We start from the raw sequence: 19,868 nt of genomic DNA on the forward strand, positions 1-19,868 counted from the left end.
ATATTACTTTTAGGTCAGGCGTTGCAGCCAAACCCAAGATTCTTGAGATGACCTTGAAAAAAACCCAAGATTTTTTAAATTTTTGTTCTTTTTAAATATTTTTATACAAAAAAATGACCCGCGGCATAGCGCGGGTACCAAGGATTAGTTAAAGTTAATTTTCTTTCTATTTAGTTATCAGACTTCCATACTTTCATGGTACGTATCCTGAGCTTGACAGATTAACTTGGTTTGATGGGTTAACCCAATTAATTCTAGGTAAACCCGTCATTTTTTTTCTATTTAGTTATCAAACTTTCATTACGTAAATCTCAGGTTTTACGGATAACCTGGTTTAAAGGGTTAACCCAATTAATTTATTTTTTTTTCTTTTTTCTTCATTAGTTTTTTCCTTTCTGTTGATTTTTTTTCTTTGTTTTTTTTAATTAGTTTATTTAATTATTTACATTTTATAACACGACCTTATAGCCAGACCCACATCCAAAATTCTTGAGTCCGGTGTTGCAATTAGGCTCACTTAAACTTCGGTCATGCAAGTTTAATTTTATTATTAATATTATAAATATTATTTTTAGATCAGGTGTTGCAGCCAAACCCAAGATTTTGAAATTTTTGTTTTTTTTTATATTTTTATACAAAAAAAAGACCCGCGGCATAGCGCGGGTACCAAGGCTAGTAATATCTAAATGGTGTGGGGGAATCACTGTTTCCCCCACACACAGTGTACTGTGGATTACAACAGTAATCCACAGTACATTCCTTTTTTTGTTTTTTGGCAGTTTTTTTCCAACTTTTCTTTTATTCTTTTTTTTTTTTTCGTTTTTTTTTTCGTTTTTTTTCCCAAAATTACTTCTTCTTTTTTCAACTTTACTATTTTTTCTTTTTCTTTTTGCATTTATTTTTTATTTTAAAAAAAAAATTATTTTTGTTGATTTTACTTTTTAAATATTAACCTGATTAAAAATTTTGTTTTTGTAATTTTTTTCTTTAAAATACTGTGGATTGCTGCGGTGTTTTTCCACATAGTTTTTTCTATTTTATTTTTTTTAATTATATTTTTTGATTTTTTTTAATATTGAGCTGATTGAAAATTTAATTTTGTAATTTTTTTCTTTAAAAACATTGTTACTTGCTACAATGTTTCTCTGCATGGTTTTTTTATAATTTTCTCCAAAATTATCTTTTTTTATTTTTATTTTTTAATATTAAACGGGTTAAAAATTACAATTACAATATGTGAGGAAAGCACTGTAACTTTTTCTCGAAAATTACAGTGGATTGCTATAGTGTTTTTTCCACATTATTTTTTTCTGTTTTGTTATTTTTTTTTCCTAAAATTGTCTTTGTCAATTTTATTTTTTAAATATTAAGCTGGTTAAGAATTGCAATTACAAGTAAATACAAATTTTTCCTCACAAAACACTATAGATTGATACAGTTTTTCCTCACATGGTTTTTTTCCAGTTTCTTTTGTGTTTTTTTTTTTGTAATATTTTTTTTCAAAATTATCTTCGTCGATTTTTTTTTTTAATATTGAGTTGGTTAGAATTTAACTTTGTAATAAAGCTTAATCATGTGGGGAAAGCATTGTAGCTTTCCTCATAAAACATTGTGGATTGTTACAATGTCTCTCCGCATGATTTTTTTTTTCTTATAATTTTTTTTTCAAATTATCTTTGTCAATTTTATTTCTTAAATATTGAGTTGTTTTAGAATTATAATTACAAATAATTACAAATAAGGTTAAATCATGTGGGGAAGCACTGTAACTTTCATCACAAAACACTATGAATTGCTATAGTGTTTCCAACATGATTTTTTCCTCTTTTTTTGGTGTTTTTTTTTTTTTTAAATTGTCTCTGTTGATTTTTTTTTTAATATTGAATTGATTAAGAATTTAGCTTTGTAATATTTTTTTCTTTAAAACACTATGAATTGCTGCAGTGTTTTCTCATATGATTTTTCCCAAAATTATCTTTGTCGATTTTTTTTTTAATATTGAGTTGGTTAAGAATTATAATTACAATAAAGCTAAATCATACGAGGAAAGTGTTGTAGTTTTTCTCACAAAACACTGTGGATTGCTACAATATTTCTCTAAATGATTTTTATTTTATTTTATTGGGGAAAACACTATAGTTTTCTTCACAAAACATTATCAATTGTTACAATGTTTTTTCTCATGGGTTTTTTTCCTTCCAAAATTATCTTTGTTGGTTTTTTTTAATATTAAGTTGATAGAGAATTTAACTTTGTAATTTTTTTTACTTTTTATTAACAAAAAAGCTAAATCATATAGTGAAAGCACTGTATCTTTCCTCACAAAACATTGTAGATTGCTACAAATTATTTTGTTCAGTCTATGAGTTTTTGATCACCAACACAACTTTTTTTTTCCCGTTATGAAATATTTGTTCAATCATACCTTTAGTTTCTATTACTTACCTAGCATTGATTCACAATTATAATATTATCAAGTATATTTGTTTTATAAGCCCGCAGCAGCGTGCGGGCATGTTATCTCGTTTACTACTCAAGTAGGTGAAGAATAAATAAATGAAATACTAATATCTTGGATAGGATTGCTAGCACCCGGACGAAGTACTGTACATTGTTTATACACCATGAAGAGATCAGCAATGGGATGTTATTTTTTTTAAAATAATTTTTTTTTTACCTTAAATTAATATTTTTTATATTTTAAATTTTTTTTTCATACAATAATATTAAAAATAATTTTTAAAAAATAATAACAATTATATTTCTAATTATTGAATGGTAATGTTGAAGGGCACGGTCCTGCACCACTGCAAGTTCGCGTTAGCAAATAAGCTCGTACCTTTGAAGGACAATCTTGAAAATAACTTCGGACGTTAAAATTGATAAAGGTTTTGCTGGGATTATCAAATTGAGCAAGCATCAAATTGCCAGAGAACTGAGCTTAAAGCCGCATTGGCCAATTGTCGTGGATATTTCATTAAGGGTTAGATGGGTGCCCCGACTATAAACGTGTTTGATATTATAATAATAATTATTTTTTAAAATGTTTTTTTAAATATATTTATATAAAATATATATTTTAATTTTTAAAAATTATTTTTGATATTAACACATCAAAATAAAAAAAAAAACATAAAAAAAATTAAAATTTTTGGGAACATGTAACCGGCTATGTTCCTAAACATACTATATATCTGCATTTTGACTGTAATTTGTTGGGTTTTTCAAAACATATATATGTAGTGAAAACTGTAAATTTTAAAAAAAATTTCAAGAGTCTCAAAAATCTTGTTAAATAGATTTAGGGTTGTTTAGTGGTTATACAAATATTATATGAAGATCAAATGTTCTTTTCAACTTTGAAATTGCTTCAAAATGAAGTTGTCGCAAATTACAAACCGTCCAAATATCTAGTCTTTAATGATAATTAATATTAACCATCAATAAGAAATCTTCTAAACGATTTTAGAAGAAAGAAATTGTTATACCTTAAAGTGCTAGTTTTTTTCTTTATATTTTAGGTATTTATGTATTGTACTCTACTAACCCTTTACATCTCGAGAAATAAAAGTTATATCATTTTATTTATCTAGTTAAGTCCTTGATTATTTCTAGGTTTAGAATTGTAAGCTATTGTATAAATTAAATTGTAGTATTTAATTTCTAAGACTTATTTACAATTAAGTCATATATCCTATTTTAATTTCTAACCAATGGTTCTTGTGTGAGTGATCCATCAGGTTCTCTAATAAGTTAGTCCAAAAATAAATCACAATCCTAAATAAAATAGGATTAAATAAATTAATTTATTATCAATTCAATAATTGATTGACTTATGTTCAAATATTAAGTATAATGTCTAGCAACATGTCATGATCCTCCAAATATTAGGAAAGCCATAAGTGGTTTGACTTAATCTTTCACTGATCAGCTTCTCAGTGTAATTATTATCATTTCATCAACAATGTTTCGATTTAGACATTATAACATGAAATGTGTTTATTATATCATATCATGTTTATTCTTAATACCATAGCTATTGATTATCTGAATAAAATTTAAAACTATTTTTAAATCTTATTCCACTTTATATAAAGATTTACAATCAATACTATTTGAGAGCAAGTTACATGTTTTCTTCAATTCATTTAGGGTGATAAATTCTTTCTTGATTACTTAAGTACTTTAGTATATTTCATGTTTTCTTCAATTCATTAGAACAATTTATAGTAAAATCAAAATATATATACTTTTTATATAAGATAATTTAGTAATCTCAAGTCTAAAAATTACTTACACAATTATTAAGTGAGTCTTTCTATAGACACATGTGATCTCTCCATATGGAATTCTCATGTGGGTAAAATCAATATATTTATCATCCGACAATCACTTGCATATTAATTCTAGGTATTTTTTATATCTCAGCTTATGAAAATAACTATTTTCTTTCATAAAAAAAAATATAAGTTTCAACAACTCTAATTAATATCTATTCTTAATTAAGCATTAACTAGGAACATTTAAGGACAATTATTTGATGCAATAATTTTTTTTATAAATATAACAACTTTTTTAATTTTTTTTCTAAAAGCTTTATTTTTATTCTATATTCATTAATTAAATATTATATTTATTAATAAATTATTTAATAAATATTAAAAATAAATAAATTTTTATTAATAAATTAAATATATTTATATGAACAAAATCAAATTACACATAACAAACATGTTATCCTTAACGTATACACGTGCCGTGATCACAATGGTATCCTCAACATAAATTTCTAGCCAGAATTTTCACCCAAAAAATGGACAGTTGAGTTTGAACCACTTAAACGAAAAGCTCCTCGAAAATCTAGTGGACACAGATTAACTGTCTTTTAAACTTGTCTTCAGAGAGTTCAAGTCCTCTTCTTCCCATTTTCTCTCTGTAATCACAGTCTCACACTCTCCATGATCAGTTGCAAAGCTTCAAGCTTCAATTTTGAAACCAGCCCATCTCACCAAATCACTTTAAAAAGATACCTACCAAGTTCACAAGCTAAGTACCCATCTCATAAAAACACAGGAGTTTCATCTTCTTCATCTTCAATTGAGGGGCAGAAATGGAACAACAGAGCAAATCACACTACAGCAAAGGCAAGTCAAAGAGCCAAGAAGTTCCAAAAAGAAGAAGAGGAAGGAGAAGGAGAGAGAAAGATGCATTATGAAGTGGAAGTTATTTCTTGGCGGGAAAGAAGAATTAAGGCACAAATATTAGTCTATGCTGACATTCAATCAGTCTGGAATGCCCTCACTGACTATGAGCGACTTGCTGATTTTATTCCAAATCTTGTTTGCAGGTAATGTTGAACATATAATATTGCCGTTAAACTTAGTTACTTTTCTTTGAGAGCAGGAATGAAATTGACCTGAATATTCCTGCTTTTGCATTGTTATTCAACATTGGTTTTTTTTGTTTTTGGTTATTAAGGTTGAAAGAGTAGGATTTGAAATTGAGTCCTGCCCACTACTCCTGCAATGAAGGGGGAGTATTACTGGATTGAATGCGCAATTTTGTTTTTAATAGAGAGGGATTGGTATGATAAGAAAATTGTTGTTTTATATTGATTTTTTTCAGTGGGAGGATTCATTGTCCACATCCTGGGAGGATATGGCTAGAGCAGAGAGGATTTCAAAGGGCACTCTATTGGCATATTGAAGCTCGTGTTGTCCTGGATCTCCAAGAATTTCCTCATTCAGTAAGCCACCTTTCTTTGCCATTGTAGAACAATCTCCATTAGCTGTCGCTTAACTAATCTTACTAAAAGATTAATCGTGCTGCTATTTTTGCTATCCAAGGCATAATTTGGAGTCTTATAGTTTCTTTATTGTATTTTCCCTCATCTTTTTGAAGTTTAAATCAAAGAGTTGGTTTGGTGTGAATCAGTTATGCGTGCAATGATTTGATTGATTGTATTGTGAATTTTTCCCATGATGTTTCTCATCTACTCTTTGTTGTGACTGATATGGTATTTTAACCACTTGCTACTCCAATTATGTACTTCTTGCAAGATGTGAAAAACTTTGCAATTGCTAAATAATAGAAGATCTACCATTGCTACTCAGTGTCAAATCATGCGTGATTCGATATGTGCAGATATTAAAGTTCAATTTTCTTGAAGTTTTTCACTCAATGTCATTACCTTCTTTCTTCGATTACATGAAATTTCTAAAGATGCCACTAGATTTTCATTGGATCTTAGGATAGTAATACTCTTTTCTTTTGGTACATTATAGTATTAATGCTTCTCTTTTGCCTGTTTGGAAAGGAACTCGTGGATTTTGTTGGTTGTTTCAATGGTATAGTTAAACTGCGTGATGCAACTTCTACTTGCATTCCTTGGATTTTTCATCATAACATTGATTGTTAAATCTATTTATCAATTATGATTTTTTAGTTGTTCTCATCTGGTAATTTCAAATAATTTTCTCATTTGGTAATTTATATGTGTAGTTGCTCTTCATTTCGAAGTTTTAGATAAATTTCTACATTTCAGGCACATATTCACCTCGTTGCTTTTCCATGGTGATGGTGATATCCTGGTGTGCTCAAGAGTTAAACTGCATGGGTCTACCTTATTGCATGGGTCTACCTTTTCTCTTATTTGACATGAACATCCGTGAAAGTTTAATCTTATTGTTTACTATTAATACTTTGTTCTCATCCATTGCATGTGTAAGTTTCATGTGAGATTTGTTGTCATAAATCATCTATTTGGGTTCAGGCCAGTAATCGTGAACTGCTCTTTTCAATGGTTGATGGGGATTTTAAGAAATTCGAAGGCAAATGGTCTGTGAAATCTGGGACAAGGTAGATCTTCTTACACAATGTAGAAACCTGGCATTGAACTTATTTTTGCAGCATTTCTCTTTATCTCATACATAGTGCCTGTTCTATATTTAGAAATGCTTTATTTAGTCATGCAAACCATCATTTTCTTCTTCCTTTTGTTTTTCCAGTTGGGGTATGGTTGTTGGTTAAGGAGTACATTTCTTGAATCGGAAAGATTTGAAACCAAATGGTTGCAAGTTTGTGATAATTTCCTGATCATATTAAGCTAAATAAAAACTGGTAAAATGACATTCGATAAGATTCTCTTGAGCTGTGTATTTTTCTCAGAAGTAGTAGTAGTTTCTGTTTGTTGTTGTTTTTAAAGATTAGTTTCTGGTTAATAATATGAAAACAAGTGTGGTTCAGGTGTGTCATTATGTAACCGGTGGGTAAATCACGAGGAAACAACATGGATAGAGAAACTGAATTGAGACTCTTTTTTGGATGCATGCTCTAAACCAAGAGTTCTAAAAACCATTCTTTGTTATCTTGGTTTGTTAAGGTAGATATTTTTTTCTTATGGTAAAAGGTTGAGCTCATGAAGGAAGAATCCTGCGTTCAAGAATAACTAATAAATAAGTTGAGTAGGCATCATAAGGGTGCCACAGAAAGAGGAGAGAAAAGAAGCTAGTGCCTTTCTTAAAATTCATCCAGGGATCAGAGCTAAATTGAAATACAACTTCAGAAAACACAATTGCCTTTGATGAATGTACTTTAGTCCTGGGTACGTATTTTGTTATTTTTAATGTTTTACCTTGTCTGAGACTGTAACTGTGCATCGTCAGCCATCACATGAGAAATTTTGCTTTTTTCTGCTGTCTTTTATGCTTTCCTCTCATGACCACCCTTTCTCTTTATTTGTAGACATGGAACAACCGCATTGTCATATGAAGTTAATGTGATGCCAAGATACAACTTTCCAGCTATTTTCCTGGAGAGGATAATTGGATCAGATCTTCCTGTAAATCTTCAAGCCTTGGCATGTCGGGCAGAGAGAGATTTTGAGGGGGACCAGAAGGCAGGAATTACAGAAAGTGAGACATCCATGACTGTACCCACCTCCCCTTCTGTATCTTTAGATGGTGCTTTTCGTGAGAAGGATAAACTGACAACTGGAGATTTAAAAGAGAGTTATCCCAGCTCAACCTTCAGTCCGATACCACCACCTTCAAATGATTTGAATAATAACTGGGGAATGCTTGGAAAAGCTTGCAGATTGGAAAGGCGCTGCATGGTGGATGAAGTTCATCTGCGAAGATTTGATGGCCAATTGGTAACTGATTTACTCTGGTTACTGTCACCTGGCTTTCCTCTTCCAGAGAGAGCCACTTTTGTTTTAGCAGTTGCTGATAAAGTGATTTTGGGATGAAGGAAAATGGAGGGGTTCATCGCTGTGTTGTTGCTAGCATAACTGTAAAAGCTCCTGTTCGTGAAGTTTGGAATGTTTTGACTGCTTATGAGAGTCTTCCTGAGTAAGAATTTTGTGCTTTCCTTATCAAGTACTTGTGCAATTGTTGAAAGATAGATTGAGCATCTGAAACTGCAAACCTTTAGACTAGTAGCCCTTTTGCTTGTTCTATTACTACCAAGCAAGACTTATTCCTTTTTGGTTAGGATTGTTAGTCATACAAGGCTTTATTAGGGTGATCTTTTGCAATTTATCACTCCTGAATAAACAAGCACAAACTTTAGTGACTAAAATATCTCAAGTATCACAGCAATGTAACGTATGACAAAAACGTTTGATGCATTCACTGAACTCCATGGGAAATATGATAAGAGGTTCTTGGCTAGGTAAGGTGTAAAGAAATGATGTGAAGGTATCTATTTGTGAGAGGAAGAAAAGGACTGGACTTGCTATGAGCATCGCAGATATTAAATTCATTACAGTAAATTTCGCTCTGTCACAAATCTGTGTAAACCAATCAGGAGATCATGCTAATTTTTTCTTGCTTTTAAAATTCAATAACCATATTCTCACTTTTTCTTTCCTTATTTACTCATTTGCAGGTTTGTTCCAAACTTGGCCATCAGTAAGATTTTATCTCGAGAAAACAATAAAGTCCGCATTCTTCAGGTAATAGCAGGATCCTTACTTGTCAGGATATCTCCTTTCTTGGATTAAACTAAACTCTTTCTTTTCTCTCTGGCTAGTTAGGTTCAGCACGTACATGGAGATGTATTAATCTTAGGAAGTGTCAATCTCCTTATAATCCAATTTGATTAATAACAGGTATAAAGATCAGTAAAATATGAGCAGCCTTGAGTTGGAATTAAGACAGACATGTGAAAATGACAAATGAATGCATCCTCGTGAGCTTAGTTACTTCTAGTGGAGTGAAACATTTAATAATCATTGGCCTGTTAGATATCTCTAAAAAATCCTTTTTTTTTTTTTTAATTTGCGGAAGTACTCTGATACTTCTCACACACTGGTTATTTCACATATATGCAACACCCCTTTTTAGAGTTGCAATGCATTTTTTTACATATTCTGAGCCTTTGCATACAATATAAAAGGTTATTGTTCTAGTGGAACTTTGTTAGTTAAATTGTATTATTGTGAGCTTGTTGGTTTCTCTTAATGGCATTGTTTCTGCACTTGATGCTGCTCCTTTATCCCTGGTACCTTCCTGGATCGAGTTGAAAGGATGCATGCAATGAAATGTTTGATGGGAATGTTTAAAAACTACCATAATTTGTTAAAAATTCTGGACAATCAATTAACCATAGGTTATCAAATTCGTAAACTTAACACTTTCCATTGTTGTATTGGTAGCCCTTTCGAATATCTCCTACCATTCAATAGAGTAACAATCAATGCTTTTGATTGTTAACGAATGAAATATTTACGGCCATCATTTGACAGAGCAAAATTTTAATGCTCAACTTTTTTACCCTTTTTGCAGGAAGGATGCAAGGGTCTGTTGTATATGGTACTTCATGCCCGTGTTGTTCTAGATTTATGTGAACATCTTGAACAGGAAATTCGTTTTGAGCAGGTAGAAGGGGACTTTGATTCATTTCAAGGAAAGTGGATTCTAGAGCAATTAGGAAGTCACCACACGCTACTGAAATATAATGTGGAGTCCAAAATGCACAAGGATACATTCCTTTCAGAAGCTATTATGGAAGAGGTATTGAAATATACTTGATCCGGCTTTAGACATTTTAAAATGTATTTTGTCTCTCCCTATGGTTTTTTTAGATTTTGGATATAATTTCGATATATAAATCTCTGGGGTTCCATCTGGGCATGATAATGAGTGCGTATAGATTTAATGGCCTTCTCCTTATGGAACAAAGTAAGTTTTGGCCCACCAAAGTAGACTTATGGGTTAGATTTGGAGCAAGTTTAGACTTCCTCATGAATTGAGCTGTCTCATTTTCTTTTCAGAACTTTAGGTGTAAATATTTCATTTGAAATGATTCATTTATGAAATAACAGCCACAGGTGCACAATAACTTGAAACGTGAAATGCTGGCATGAAAATGTTAGGAATTATTTGATGAAATCAATCTGGTGGCGTCATTATGTTCTATAGTAGTTCCATTAATGGTTAGAGGATACATATATGTGAATACTGTTCAAAATTCAAATCTCAGTGGAGGCATTGATTTTTCATCAGAAAATTGTGTTTGGGTTTATGATATCAGGAGAAAATTTAAGGAAAAGAAAAGGGTAGTGGTAGAAATCTAATCACCTGTAGTGAAATTTGGTACTTCTTTATACTTTGTTGTGAAAGTGGTTAATATGAACTTTGCAAAAGCAATACAAATAGATGAGAACATTTTCGTGTAGGTTATATATGAAGATCTCCCATCAAATTTATGTGCAATTCGAGACTATATCGAGAAAAGGGAAGCCAATAACTCTTCGGAAACAGATGAGCATGGGCAATATTTGAAGGAACTAGATTCATCAAAAGGTGACAGTGATTATGAGCATGGTATGGCAGTTCAGCAGGTTTCTGAAGTCAGTAACCCAAATTCACCTAAAAAAAGACCCAGGGTCCCAAGATTGCAAAGAGATATTGAAGTTCTCAAGTCTGAGCTCCTGAAATTCATTTCAGAACATGGGCAGGAAGGATTTATGCCAATGAGAAAGCAGCTTCGTTTGCATGGTAGAGTGGATATTGAGAAGGCCATAACACGAATGGGTGGATTTAGAAGGATTGCAACGTTGATGAATCTCTCCCTTGCTTACAAGCACCGTAAACCAAAGGGATACTGGGACAACCTTGAAAATTTGCAGGAAGAGGTAGAATAAAGCTTCAATTTACTCTGGTGTGCATTTTCACTAGCCAACTTTACAGATTTGGTAGTGTTTCAATTATCTAATATTGTATCTATATGCACTGTGAAGCTATCTGCTTGTCTATGAGTTGGAGGAGAGGGCGAAAAAGAAGTCCTAGAATATTTTTTCATAAAAAATTATTCTCCACATTCCGTCCTTGTTCACATAAAATATTTGGAGGGCAAAAACCAACACTTTTCAACAGTACTTTTTTCATCAACAATAACATTTTGTAGGAACTCAACATCTTTTTTTTAAAAAAAAAAAACCTTTGGTATTTGCATGTTTGTGCAGTGTCTTGCATCCATGTGCATTATGCATTCATGTACCAATACAAAATACCGTAGTGGTTGCTTTTTCCATCTTAATGTCAAATAAAATGCTCTCGACACGGTTTTATTTTGCTTAGAGTCAGAATGTGTGGGAAATGCATCTACAGAGTTGAGATTTTCAATACATTTGAAAGCAAACAATCTAACTTATTTATTGCAAAGAAAAGCTAGAAGTAATCGTTTGCTGAAGTTAATGTAACAAACGTACGTTATCATTCTTACAGATTAGTCGATTCCAGAGGAGTTGGGGGATGGACACTTCATTTATGCCAAGTAGAAAGTCTTTCGAGCGTGCAGGTAAAATTACATATTAATTTCTTAACGTGATACCTTTCTTGTCATATCAAGCTGTAGGGTGCTTCTCGATAGGAACATACCCTGCCAGTATCTGGAACGGATATGAGGGAAATGGTACATGTGATTTTGGAACTGCCTCTGATCTTTCCTTTTATTTTTAGCAAACTCTGCATTACTGCATCTACAGCCACTGCAATATGCATCAAAGAGAGTTGCGAATTCAAAGTACATGAGCTTATAAAGGCCTCAAACTTTGATGTCAAGCTTTCATTTGGTTGTGTTGAAGTACCATAGTTTATACACTTGTTCATTGATATCGCAAAGCTTTCATTTGGTTTTTCTTTGTCCTCTATTTTCTATTCTCTCTTTTTTTCATATAATATTTTTACCAAGCAAAAATTGTGCAGGACGATATGACATTGCTCGAGCATTGGAGAAATGGGGAGGACTTCATCAAGTTTCTCGTCTTCTAGCGCTCAAGGTGAGGCGTCCCAATAGACAGACAAATTTTATCAAGGATAAGAAAATTGATAATGTGGCATCTATTACTAATGTTGAAGGTGAAGACAAGATTCCAACAAAAGATCATGTATCTCAGGATACACAAAAATGGCTCATGAAATTTAAAGATTTGGACATTGATTGGGTTGATTAATTATGCAATCCTCATTCTCTCTTTTAAAGCCTCTTTGCCAGAGAATTCCTTTGATAGCCAGATATGCCAGTGTCTTTCCTTTAATGATTTTAGGGTAGAGAGGGGGCAACTCAGTTTACTTTTCCTTGATCCCTGGAAACAATTGCATACTCTAGCAACGGAAAATGGGAGTGACAATGTCTAGGGTTCCTGAACAATTAGACCAATATTTACGAAGAAGGCATCAGACTCTGACTGCTGAAACCTTTGTATTTCTCTGTTCAAAACTTGTATTACATCACACAGGTATGCGTGAACTTTAAGGCAACAACAAAATGCTTGATAAGCGACATGATTGCTACTAAACCCCAAATTGTAGAATTCACAAACTGTTCTTAAGACTCACGAAATATTGAACATCCGATGGAAAGAGCCAGAATTACTGGAGTTCCCAATCCAAGCTTCACCGACGGCTGCAAAATTTCCTTTCTTGTACTAGTGCTGCGACTTCGCTTTCCATCACTCCCGTCCACTTTACATTGTTGATGATGTTCATCGAATCGACACATCAGAACGTCAAACAAATCATGCAGGATATTCTGATGCTTCAATAATGCAAGATGAAACTTACACTTCACCGCTACTCTTTTTCAACATGTAAGCATGGATCAGATACTGCTCATGTTGTAGTCCTCGGTCGAAGCAGGTTGTAACGAACGTATCTTAATAACATAAATTCTGGCACCAGATATCCCATCCCACATGATTAAATCTGATGGATATTTACCCAATCTGAGAGGGGAGGAAGATTTCTTCTCTTTTTAAGCATTTCCAATATGATTTCCGCATTTGTGACAAAGAAGCTTGGTTCTTCGCTAGAACAAACCCCGGGAATGCATGGAAGTGAAGTAAGGTGCGCATCGAATTTCTTCAATTTGAGTGAACCTGGTTTAATTCATCAATGCTGAAGAACGAAATAGTTCTTTTCGTTATGGATTTCTTATAAATAGCTCCAATAACTGGAGTGTTCCGGTTGCACGAGTTCAAGTTAAAATGATACCCACAAGAACCACAGCTGCAACAGAACAAAGTTAAATTAAACCTTAAGAAAATGAGAGCAAGAAAAAAGAGAATAACAAGAAGCAGAAGCCAAATTAATTGGTGTTTTCTTTTTCTGGCAAGTTTAGTCTTAGAGTCATCAGCAAGCATTCAAATTCTTTTCCATGAAAGTAGGCTTTTTCTTTCTTTCTTGGAAAAAGAAAAGACTACTTCAAGCAAACATTTAAACCCAATCCAAGATTCCATCTTGAAAACGTTCTTGAACCAATTCATAAACAGCAGCAGCAGCAGCGTTTTAAAGAACTTATATGTAAGGGAAGGGGTACTGGGTTGGTTCAGGATAAATTGCACAAAGACAAAAACGTATAAAATTTATTTTAAAATTGTTTTTATATCTTTATTTTTTTAATTAAATATATTTTTGTTTATTTTATATTTATTTATTCTATTTTAGAGCACTAATCAAAAGCAATTTAAGCTAAAGAATAAAATTTGAATGTAAGAGAATGTTTGTTTTGATATTTGTGTTAGTAATGTTTAAGGTGAGTTTTTTTTTTTTTAATTTTGGTTAAAATTTTATATGTTTGATAATATAATTGAATTTGAGTATATTTATTAATTCAAGTATTAGAAATCGCAACTTTGAAGTAGTCGGAAGCACAAAAAATAAACTAAAATAAAGTTAAAACACAAGAATTCTAAAACTTTATTTTATTTCTAAAATAACAATCTCACTAAATCTATTTTCAAAAAGATTTACAATGTCTTCTATAGGTAAGAAAGATCAACATAGACTAGGTAATAATATCAAAATCCTAAAACATAAAGAAAAATAACATAAAAAAAAAACAATAAATCTAAGAAAAATAATAAAATTAGTTCGAGAAGGATCTCAAAGTGTTTTCCCTATAGAATTAGACATCAGGAATCTCCTATAAATATTTGAACTCGTTTCAATTAGTCAAATCTTATGTTATGGCTTTCTTTAGCCACAACCCTGGTTTGGTGTCATCAATTTTTTTTTTTAATGTTTAAACATGTTTTATTGATCCATAAAAATCTATGTCAAGTCATTAACATAATTTGTTTATGACAGGCCTTTACCTGTGTGCTCAGATTCCATGATTTCGACAAGTCCAGCTACATCAATTTCTTTAGACTAAATAATATATTAAAGTTTTTTTTTTGCAATCTTTTAAAATATAAAAGGCTGGAAATAAAATTGTTCGTTACTTAGTTAGCACCTTGCAATTTTATTAATAGTAATTTTGAGAAGCTTTTTAAAGGTCGACATGAGTTTCCATAACTTGTTTCAGAGCATCTTCAATGGAGAAGCTAAATGAAAAGCTAAAATTAAAAAATTAATATTTTAGCTTTTCTTTGCTTGTTTTACATACTCCAAGAGGAAAGTCAAACAAAACGCTAAAATGCATTTTCTCTCCCACAAATGTTATTTCTACATATCTCTTAAAAGAGCCAAAACCAACAAAGTAGAGCCACTAAAAAAGTAAACCAATTAAATATAGCCATGTGGAAAAAAAATAACATCAAACTTATTAAAAAAATAATAAAACACTTGTTTCTTCCATTCTAATATAAATGGCTCTTCAAATGACTTTTTTTCATTGGAATAGACATGGTAAAATAATATATATTTATATTATTTAAAATGCTATTTTATCAATTTAATTTTTCAAAATAGCATTTTGCATTTAAGATGCTATCAGAACTATTTTGAGTTGAATGAAACAAGGAAAATATTGATGAAAACACTTGGCTACTGTCCATACACAGTTTGTAATATATATATATATATATATATATAAACATGTATGTACTAAAAGTCATTTATCACCGCTAATTTCTCTCATGATTTTTAATTTTTTATTCTTTATGTTCTAGCTATGTCTTTTTATTTGTTTTATTTTGTTTAATATGTTTGTAAGTATTTAGAGTATATAGTTGAATATTGTTTTTAGTGAAGTTTTGAAAATTAGTGTTATTGTATATATTAATTTCAAGTCAATGTTTCCCTATTTTTTCACCTTTTTTTATTGTTGTAATATATTAATAGGTAAATTATAAAAAAGAAATTCTAAGGTATCAAAGAATTACACAAACCATTTAAAATTTTGTCAGATGCCTTTCATATTTAATTAAATACCACAAAACCCCTCTTATCTTGTATCTAAAATACTCTTCACATTTTTAAAATCATTCCATTTAGAATCAAGTGCTTATTAGATTAAAAAAAAAAAAGTGTTTTTGTAATATCTTCGAAGTTTTAATGTTTTATAATTATGACACCTCAGAAAAATCGTTGTAATTTATCATAAAGTACTTGTATGTCTTTACTAATTTTACATAATGTCCTCCAAAATTGAGAATCCAAGAGATGCTTCATGTTAAAGAAAATTTTATACAATTGAGTTGAGTTTGTTTGTACATATTGCTATGTAATCTTATTTGAGGGTTTTCAGCCTGGGTTTCTTCTTCTTTCTGGGAATTCCTAGTTTAACACGCCCTCTGTTGGGCAGCTTTACTCCTCGTCGATGGCGCTGAAACAATTTCCACCAATGCTTATTGTCATGGCCATTTTGGGCACGACCTAAATGGCGTCCGATCCCGCCATTGGAAGGCTTTGATTTCTTTGAATGTTTAGAATGCTTCATCAACCCTCTAACCAATGCACGAAAATGTCCAGCCTTCTGCTTCTTGTTACTTACCACTACAGATTTCCCGAACTTCTCAACTGCTTTTTTCTGATATGCCTTGTCATTATGCTTCAAGTCTTTGTTCTGAAACATCTTGTGCAAGTTCTTCCACATGGATTTGGTGGGGGCCTTCTCACCATCATTGTCATCATGATGATGGTGGTGGTGGTGGTGGTGTTGGTGGTGGAAAATGAGTCCCAGCTTGTTTTTTAGCCCCCTGAGTCGTCCAGTTGCTTTCTTCTTATGGCTTGGTGATCTGTACCTCCTACTTGGTCCCTTTTCTCTAGGTGGAGGATCCCCACGCTCATAGTAATCTTCAGGGTCCTCATCGCTGCCTCTGCTGCTGCCTGTTGTCTGCTGCTGACTTGTCCAGCTGTAGGAAGAGTGAGGACTAGAGCTGGAGCTGGCTGTCTCGTATGACTCTATAGGTGAGCGAGGATTAGAGCTTGAGCTGGCTGTGGCATCTGACAATTCTGGTGAGTGAGGGTTAGAGCTAGAGCTAGCTCTCTCATCTGACAATTCCGGCAAGCGACCGTTTGAACTTGAGCTGGTTGTCTCATCTAACTCTTCTTGTGAGTCCACATAAGATCTCTTTGGGGTGATTCTATTGTGATGATCATCATAATCTAGCAGTGTTGGTCTTATAAATGTCGGACGAGGCAGGTTTCTTTTGTGAGATGGCACCATTGACCCTGCAGAAGGAGGTATTGATGGTACAGATGGTGTGGATTTTTTCTCCGGTCGAGCCAAAGGATTCCGCAATGGAGTGTCTTGCAGAACCTTCATACTATGCATCGAGGACTTCTTGACCACATAACCCTGACTCGGGGGAACCTGTAACCCACTAACATACTGACATGTTTGGTAGTTCTTCTGACTTGATGCTCGATTGAGTGACTCAATTCTCTCAACAATTCCCCTCACATTCTGTCTCTCTGCACGGTTTGTTTCTCCCATTGCAACTGAACCATCCCCATTTTGTCTCTTAGGACAACTCATGTCACCCACTGCAACTGCACCATCCCTTTGTATCGACTGCATTTCAGTTCTTATCGAGTTGTCCGCCACGGACAAATTGTGGACAAAAGCTGCGTTGTTAGCTTTAAGTGAATCTGCATTTTCACCATAAAGCTGCAACGATGAGGAGGGCATTCCAGATTCACTAAATTTCATTGCACTTGCAACTTCTTTAAGGAAATTACTTTCTGAATCCTCTCGATGCTTATCAATTTTACCAGACAAAAATTCAGGTCCTAGTTTAACAAACTTAGAACACAATGAACTTGAGGCCCAAGAAGCGGAACTTGTAACACTTGGTTGACATTGAATTTCAGAATTTCTTTTCCGTCTTGGCTCTTCACTGAAAATCACTGCTGATTTGAGACCCTTCGATTTTAGCTCATGCGATCCTTTTGGATTCCCATTAATCCAAGAAGCCTCATCATGGTGCTGATCTCTTTCATTACCATCTTTATTTAAATTATTGTCCGAGTTCCGCTGCTTCATGCTGCTTTGCTTACAAACACGACAGAATTTTTTTCTACCTTCAGGTTTGTTTAATGAGACACTGAATTTGGAATGCTCTGACCCTGAATCCTGAGGTGTTGGCTTAATAAGTGATTGCTCATTTTCCCATGCACTGTTTACACATAAATTTGTCTTAGCATTTGAGCTCTGAATGGTACTTGGAGAAGCATTCTCTGCATCGGGTGAAACAGGAGGTTCTGGATATGGCATGGTCTTGGGCTGCACTGATTGAGAGGAGTAGGGTGTGTTAGACACACCTAATTGTGCTGCCACTATGATCTGTGATTTCAAAACATCAAACAAAGTCAGATGGCAACTATTGGAATTACCTGGATGTTATTTTTCCATACCAAATTTGCAACAGGGAGCACTCAAACTCAACTAGCTAAGGTTTCATTTTGAAACTGTTGTGTTTACATATCAGAAAACTAAACTTGCTGCAAGTAACTTCAATCCATATATGCAGGGACTTCCTTTTTATTACCTTTATTTACCTTAATAAGCAATTCTTAACATTTCATGTAGCCTTGAAAAGCATAATTGATGTCCAATTTTCTCTGTATCACCAAAGCTGTAGTTCATTTGACAGAAAGCACAAAATTGACAAAATCTACCTTTGAATAAGCCAATAAAGCCTTCTCTGTAGCAGCATCTAGCAGATTCTTCAAAAGCACTCGTGCTCTCTCATCCAACTGTTCAAAAGCAGACATTAGCAAAACACAAACTAATATTTATCATTTCCTTCGTTCTCTTTGCCGACCGTTCGAAAGAAATACCAGAGACTAAATACTGACAATGCAACCACTAGAGAGAAAAGTGAAGCACCTCATGAAAAACAAGTTACATAGAGTATGAGGGACGAGAGAAAAGGCAGCAGTGCCATAAGTCTTGATTGGCATCCAAGAATAGCTTAAATAGAATTTCACAATACCACAGTATTCAACTAATCAATCGCAGAGCTGCAGAGAATCTAGTCGCTTCAAATGCATACTCTTTTCTATACATTCTAAATACCACAGTGATTAGCTTAATCGCAGAGTTTATAGTTGCTAAGTACAAACTTCAGGGGACCATCCCTAATTTGATTTCTTCCTTTCTATGCATTCTCTAAAGAATTTGTACATTTAACTCTTTGAATCTAGGAAAAGGACAACCATATATTTTAAGACAATGGCAATGAAATCCACAATCAACTTGCAGTTTGTCACAGCAGGGCATATCACCATCAATCCCTTGCTAATCCCTTTTTACAGTTGATTCCTATGATGGAAGTTGCTCTAGTTAATTTTATCACATATCCAATGTTGTGTTTTATTTGTTTTCATATATCTTCACGCAGTGCCCTTGTGTGCAAGAGAGTGTGGTTCTGTGTGCATCAACAAATGCTCTACGAAATCGAGAGACTGGAACTTGAGGTCCTGAACAGTAAGGACAATAAGAATAATTAAAGGAAGAGAGCAATAAAAGGATTTGATGACCCCACAGAAATAGGCATTTCTCGCATATACAACAATCAGGAGCAGAAATGAAAACTCAGCAAGGTTGTTTAGAGAAAACTTACAAAGCCTGCCATTTGCACACCATCTGGACTACCTTGGAGGAGTCCATATAATTTTCTCAAGGAACAGATATCAGAATGCACATCTTCAAGTTCCATCTGTTTACATTAACAGTCTGCAAAAGCAGCATTAGAACAAAATTCAACATCTAGTACTTGCCAGGAAAAAAAGAAAAGAAAAACTTTGACATGCTTATAAACTTCCCCCAAGTTCTTCTCCCAGAAAGACGATTGAAGAGAGTTTGATTTTAGAGTGAGAGAGTCTGCTACTTTGTGTAACTGTCACATCGGCAGTTCATAGATTTTATTTTACGGGCTAGGAAGTTGTCAAAACTTAAGATTTTCTCCTCAGATTTAATTAGAAATTGAATGTTTCAACAAAACAAACTTGCGAAACCCAAACAGTGTCGCAGAAGTAACAAATGTGCTGGCGAGGCTAGTCAAATTCTAGCTCCAACAGATACTCAAACACAAGCTAAACGATGACTACCATTTACTGTAATCCTCTCTTAAATTTGAAACTATCCCTAGAAGAAAAGGATTTCTCTAACATAATGAATTCAAAAGCTAA

At 33.0% G+C, this 19,868-nt stretch overlaps 2 protein-coding genes across 5 annotated transcripts; one reads left to right on the forward strand and one right to left on the reverse strand.

Annotated features, from left to right (window-relative positions):
- The first annotated feature begins 4,845 nt into the window (after window positions 1-4,845).
- LOC118043450 (uncharacterized) lies at window positions 4,846-13,498 on the forward strand. 4 transcript variants are annotated; one of them, XR_012170391.1, is made up of 10 exons: window positions 4,846-5,347; window positions 5,626-5,746; window positions 6,773-6,858; window positions 7,744-8,152; window positions 8,251-8,351; window positions 8,890-8,956; window positions 9,789-10,016; window positions 10,682-11,140; window positions 11,733-11,919; window positions 12,213-12,346. XR_012170391.1 is itself a non-coding variant. In XM_035051426.2 (10 exons), exons 1-10 carry the CDS (start codon window positions 4,959-4,961, stop codon window positions 12,458-12,460), a joined length of 2,181 nt encoding a protein of 726 aa, XP_034907317.1. In that variant the 5' UTR covers window positions 4,846-4,958; the 3' UTR covers window positions 12,461-13,426. The 4 variants fall into 4 exon arrangements, 2 of the variants coding, with proteins under 2 accessions (XP_034907317.1, XP_073266717.1); XR_004686646.2 differs by having other exon boundaries at window positions 10,682-11,166; window positions 11,733-11,805; window positions 12,213-12,279; XM_035051426.2 differs by having other exon boundaries at window positions 11,733-11,805; window positions 12,213-13,426.
- A 2,462-nt stretch (window positions 13,499-15,960) lies between these two features.
- On the reverse strand, window positions 15,961-19,396 carry LOC118043451 (uncharacterized). Its single transcript, XM_035051428.2, has 3 exons — window positions 19,301-19,396; window positions 18,354-18,431; window positions 15,961-18,018 (listed from the first exon to the last, which is right to left on the reverse strand). The coding sequence occupies exons 1-3, from the start codon at window positions 19,394-19,396 to the stop codon at window positions 15,961-15,963; spliced, it is 2,232 nt and encodes a 743-aa protein (XP_034907319.2).
- Window positions 19,397-19,868: the final 472 nt, after the last annotated feature.

The sequence above is a fragment of the Populus alba genome, chromosome 7 (genome assembly GCF_005239225.2).
Source record: "Populus alba chromosome 7, ASM523922v2, whole genome shotgun sequence".
Lineage (NCBI taxonomy): Eukaryota > Viridiplantae > Streptophyta > Magnoliopsida > Malpighiales > Salicaceae > Populus > Populus alba.

Excerpts from the sequence above, each read along its gene's own strand:
- LOC118043450 (XM_035051426.2), top strand. The coding sequence starts at position 4,959 with ATGATCAGTTGCAAAGCTTCAAGCTTCAATTTTGAAACCAGCCCATCT. Across the intron at positions 5,348-5,625 it reads ATTCCAAATCTTGTTTGCAG|TGGGAGGATTCATTGTCCAC; the intron begins GTAATGTTGAAC and ends GATTTTTTTCAG. Across the intron at positions 10,017-10,681 it reads CAGAAGCTATTATGGAAGAG|GTTATATATGAAGATCTCCC; the intron begins GTATTGAAATAT and ends ATTTTCGTGTAG.
- LOC118043451 (XM_035051428.2), bottom strand. The coding sequence starts at position 19,396 with ATGGAACTTGAAGATGTGCATTCTGATATCTGTTCCTTGAGAAAATTA. Across the intron at positions 18,432-19,300 it reads GTGTGCAAATGGCAGGCTTT|TTGGATGAGAGAGCACGAGT; the intron begins GTAAGTTTTCTC and ends GCTTTTGAACAG. Across the intron at positions 18,019-18,353 it reads CTTTATTGGCTTATTCAAAG|ATCATAGTGGCAGCACAATT; the intron begins GTAGATTTTGTC and ends TTGAAATCACAG.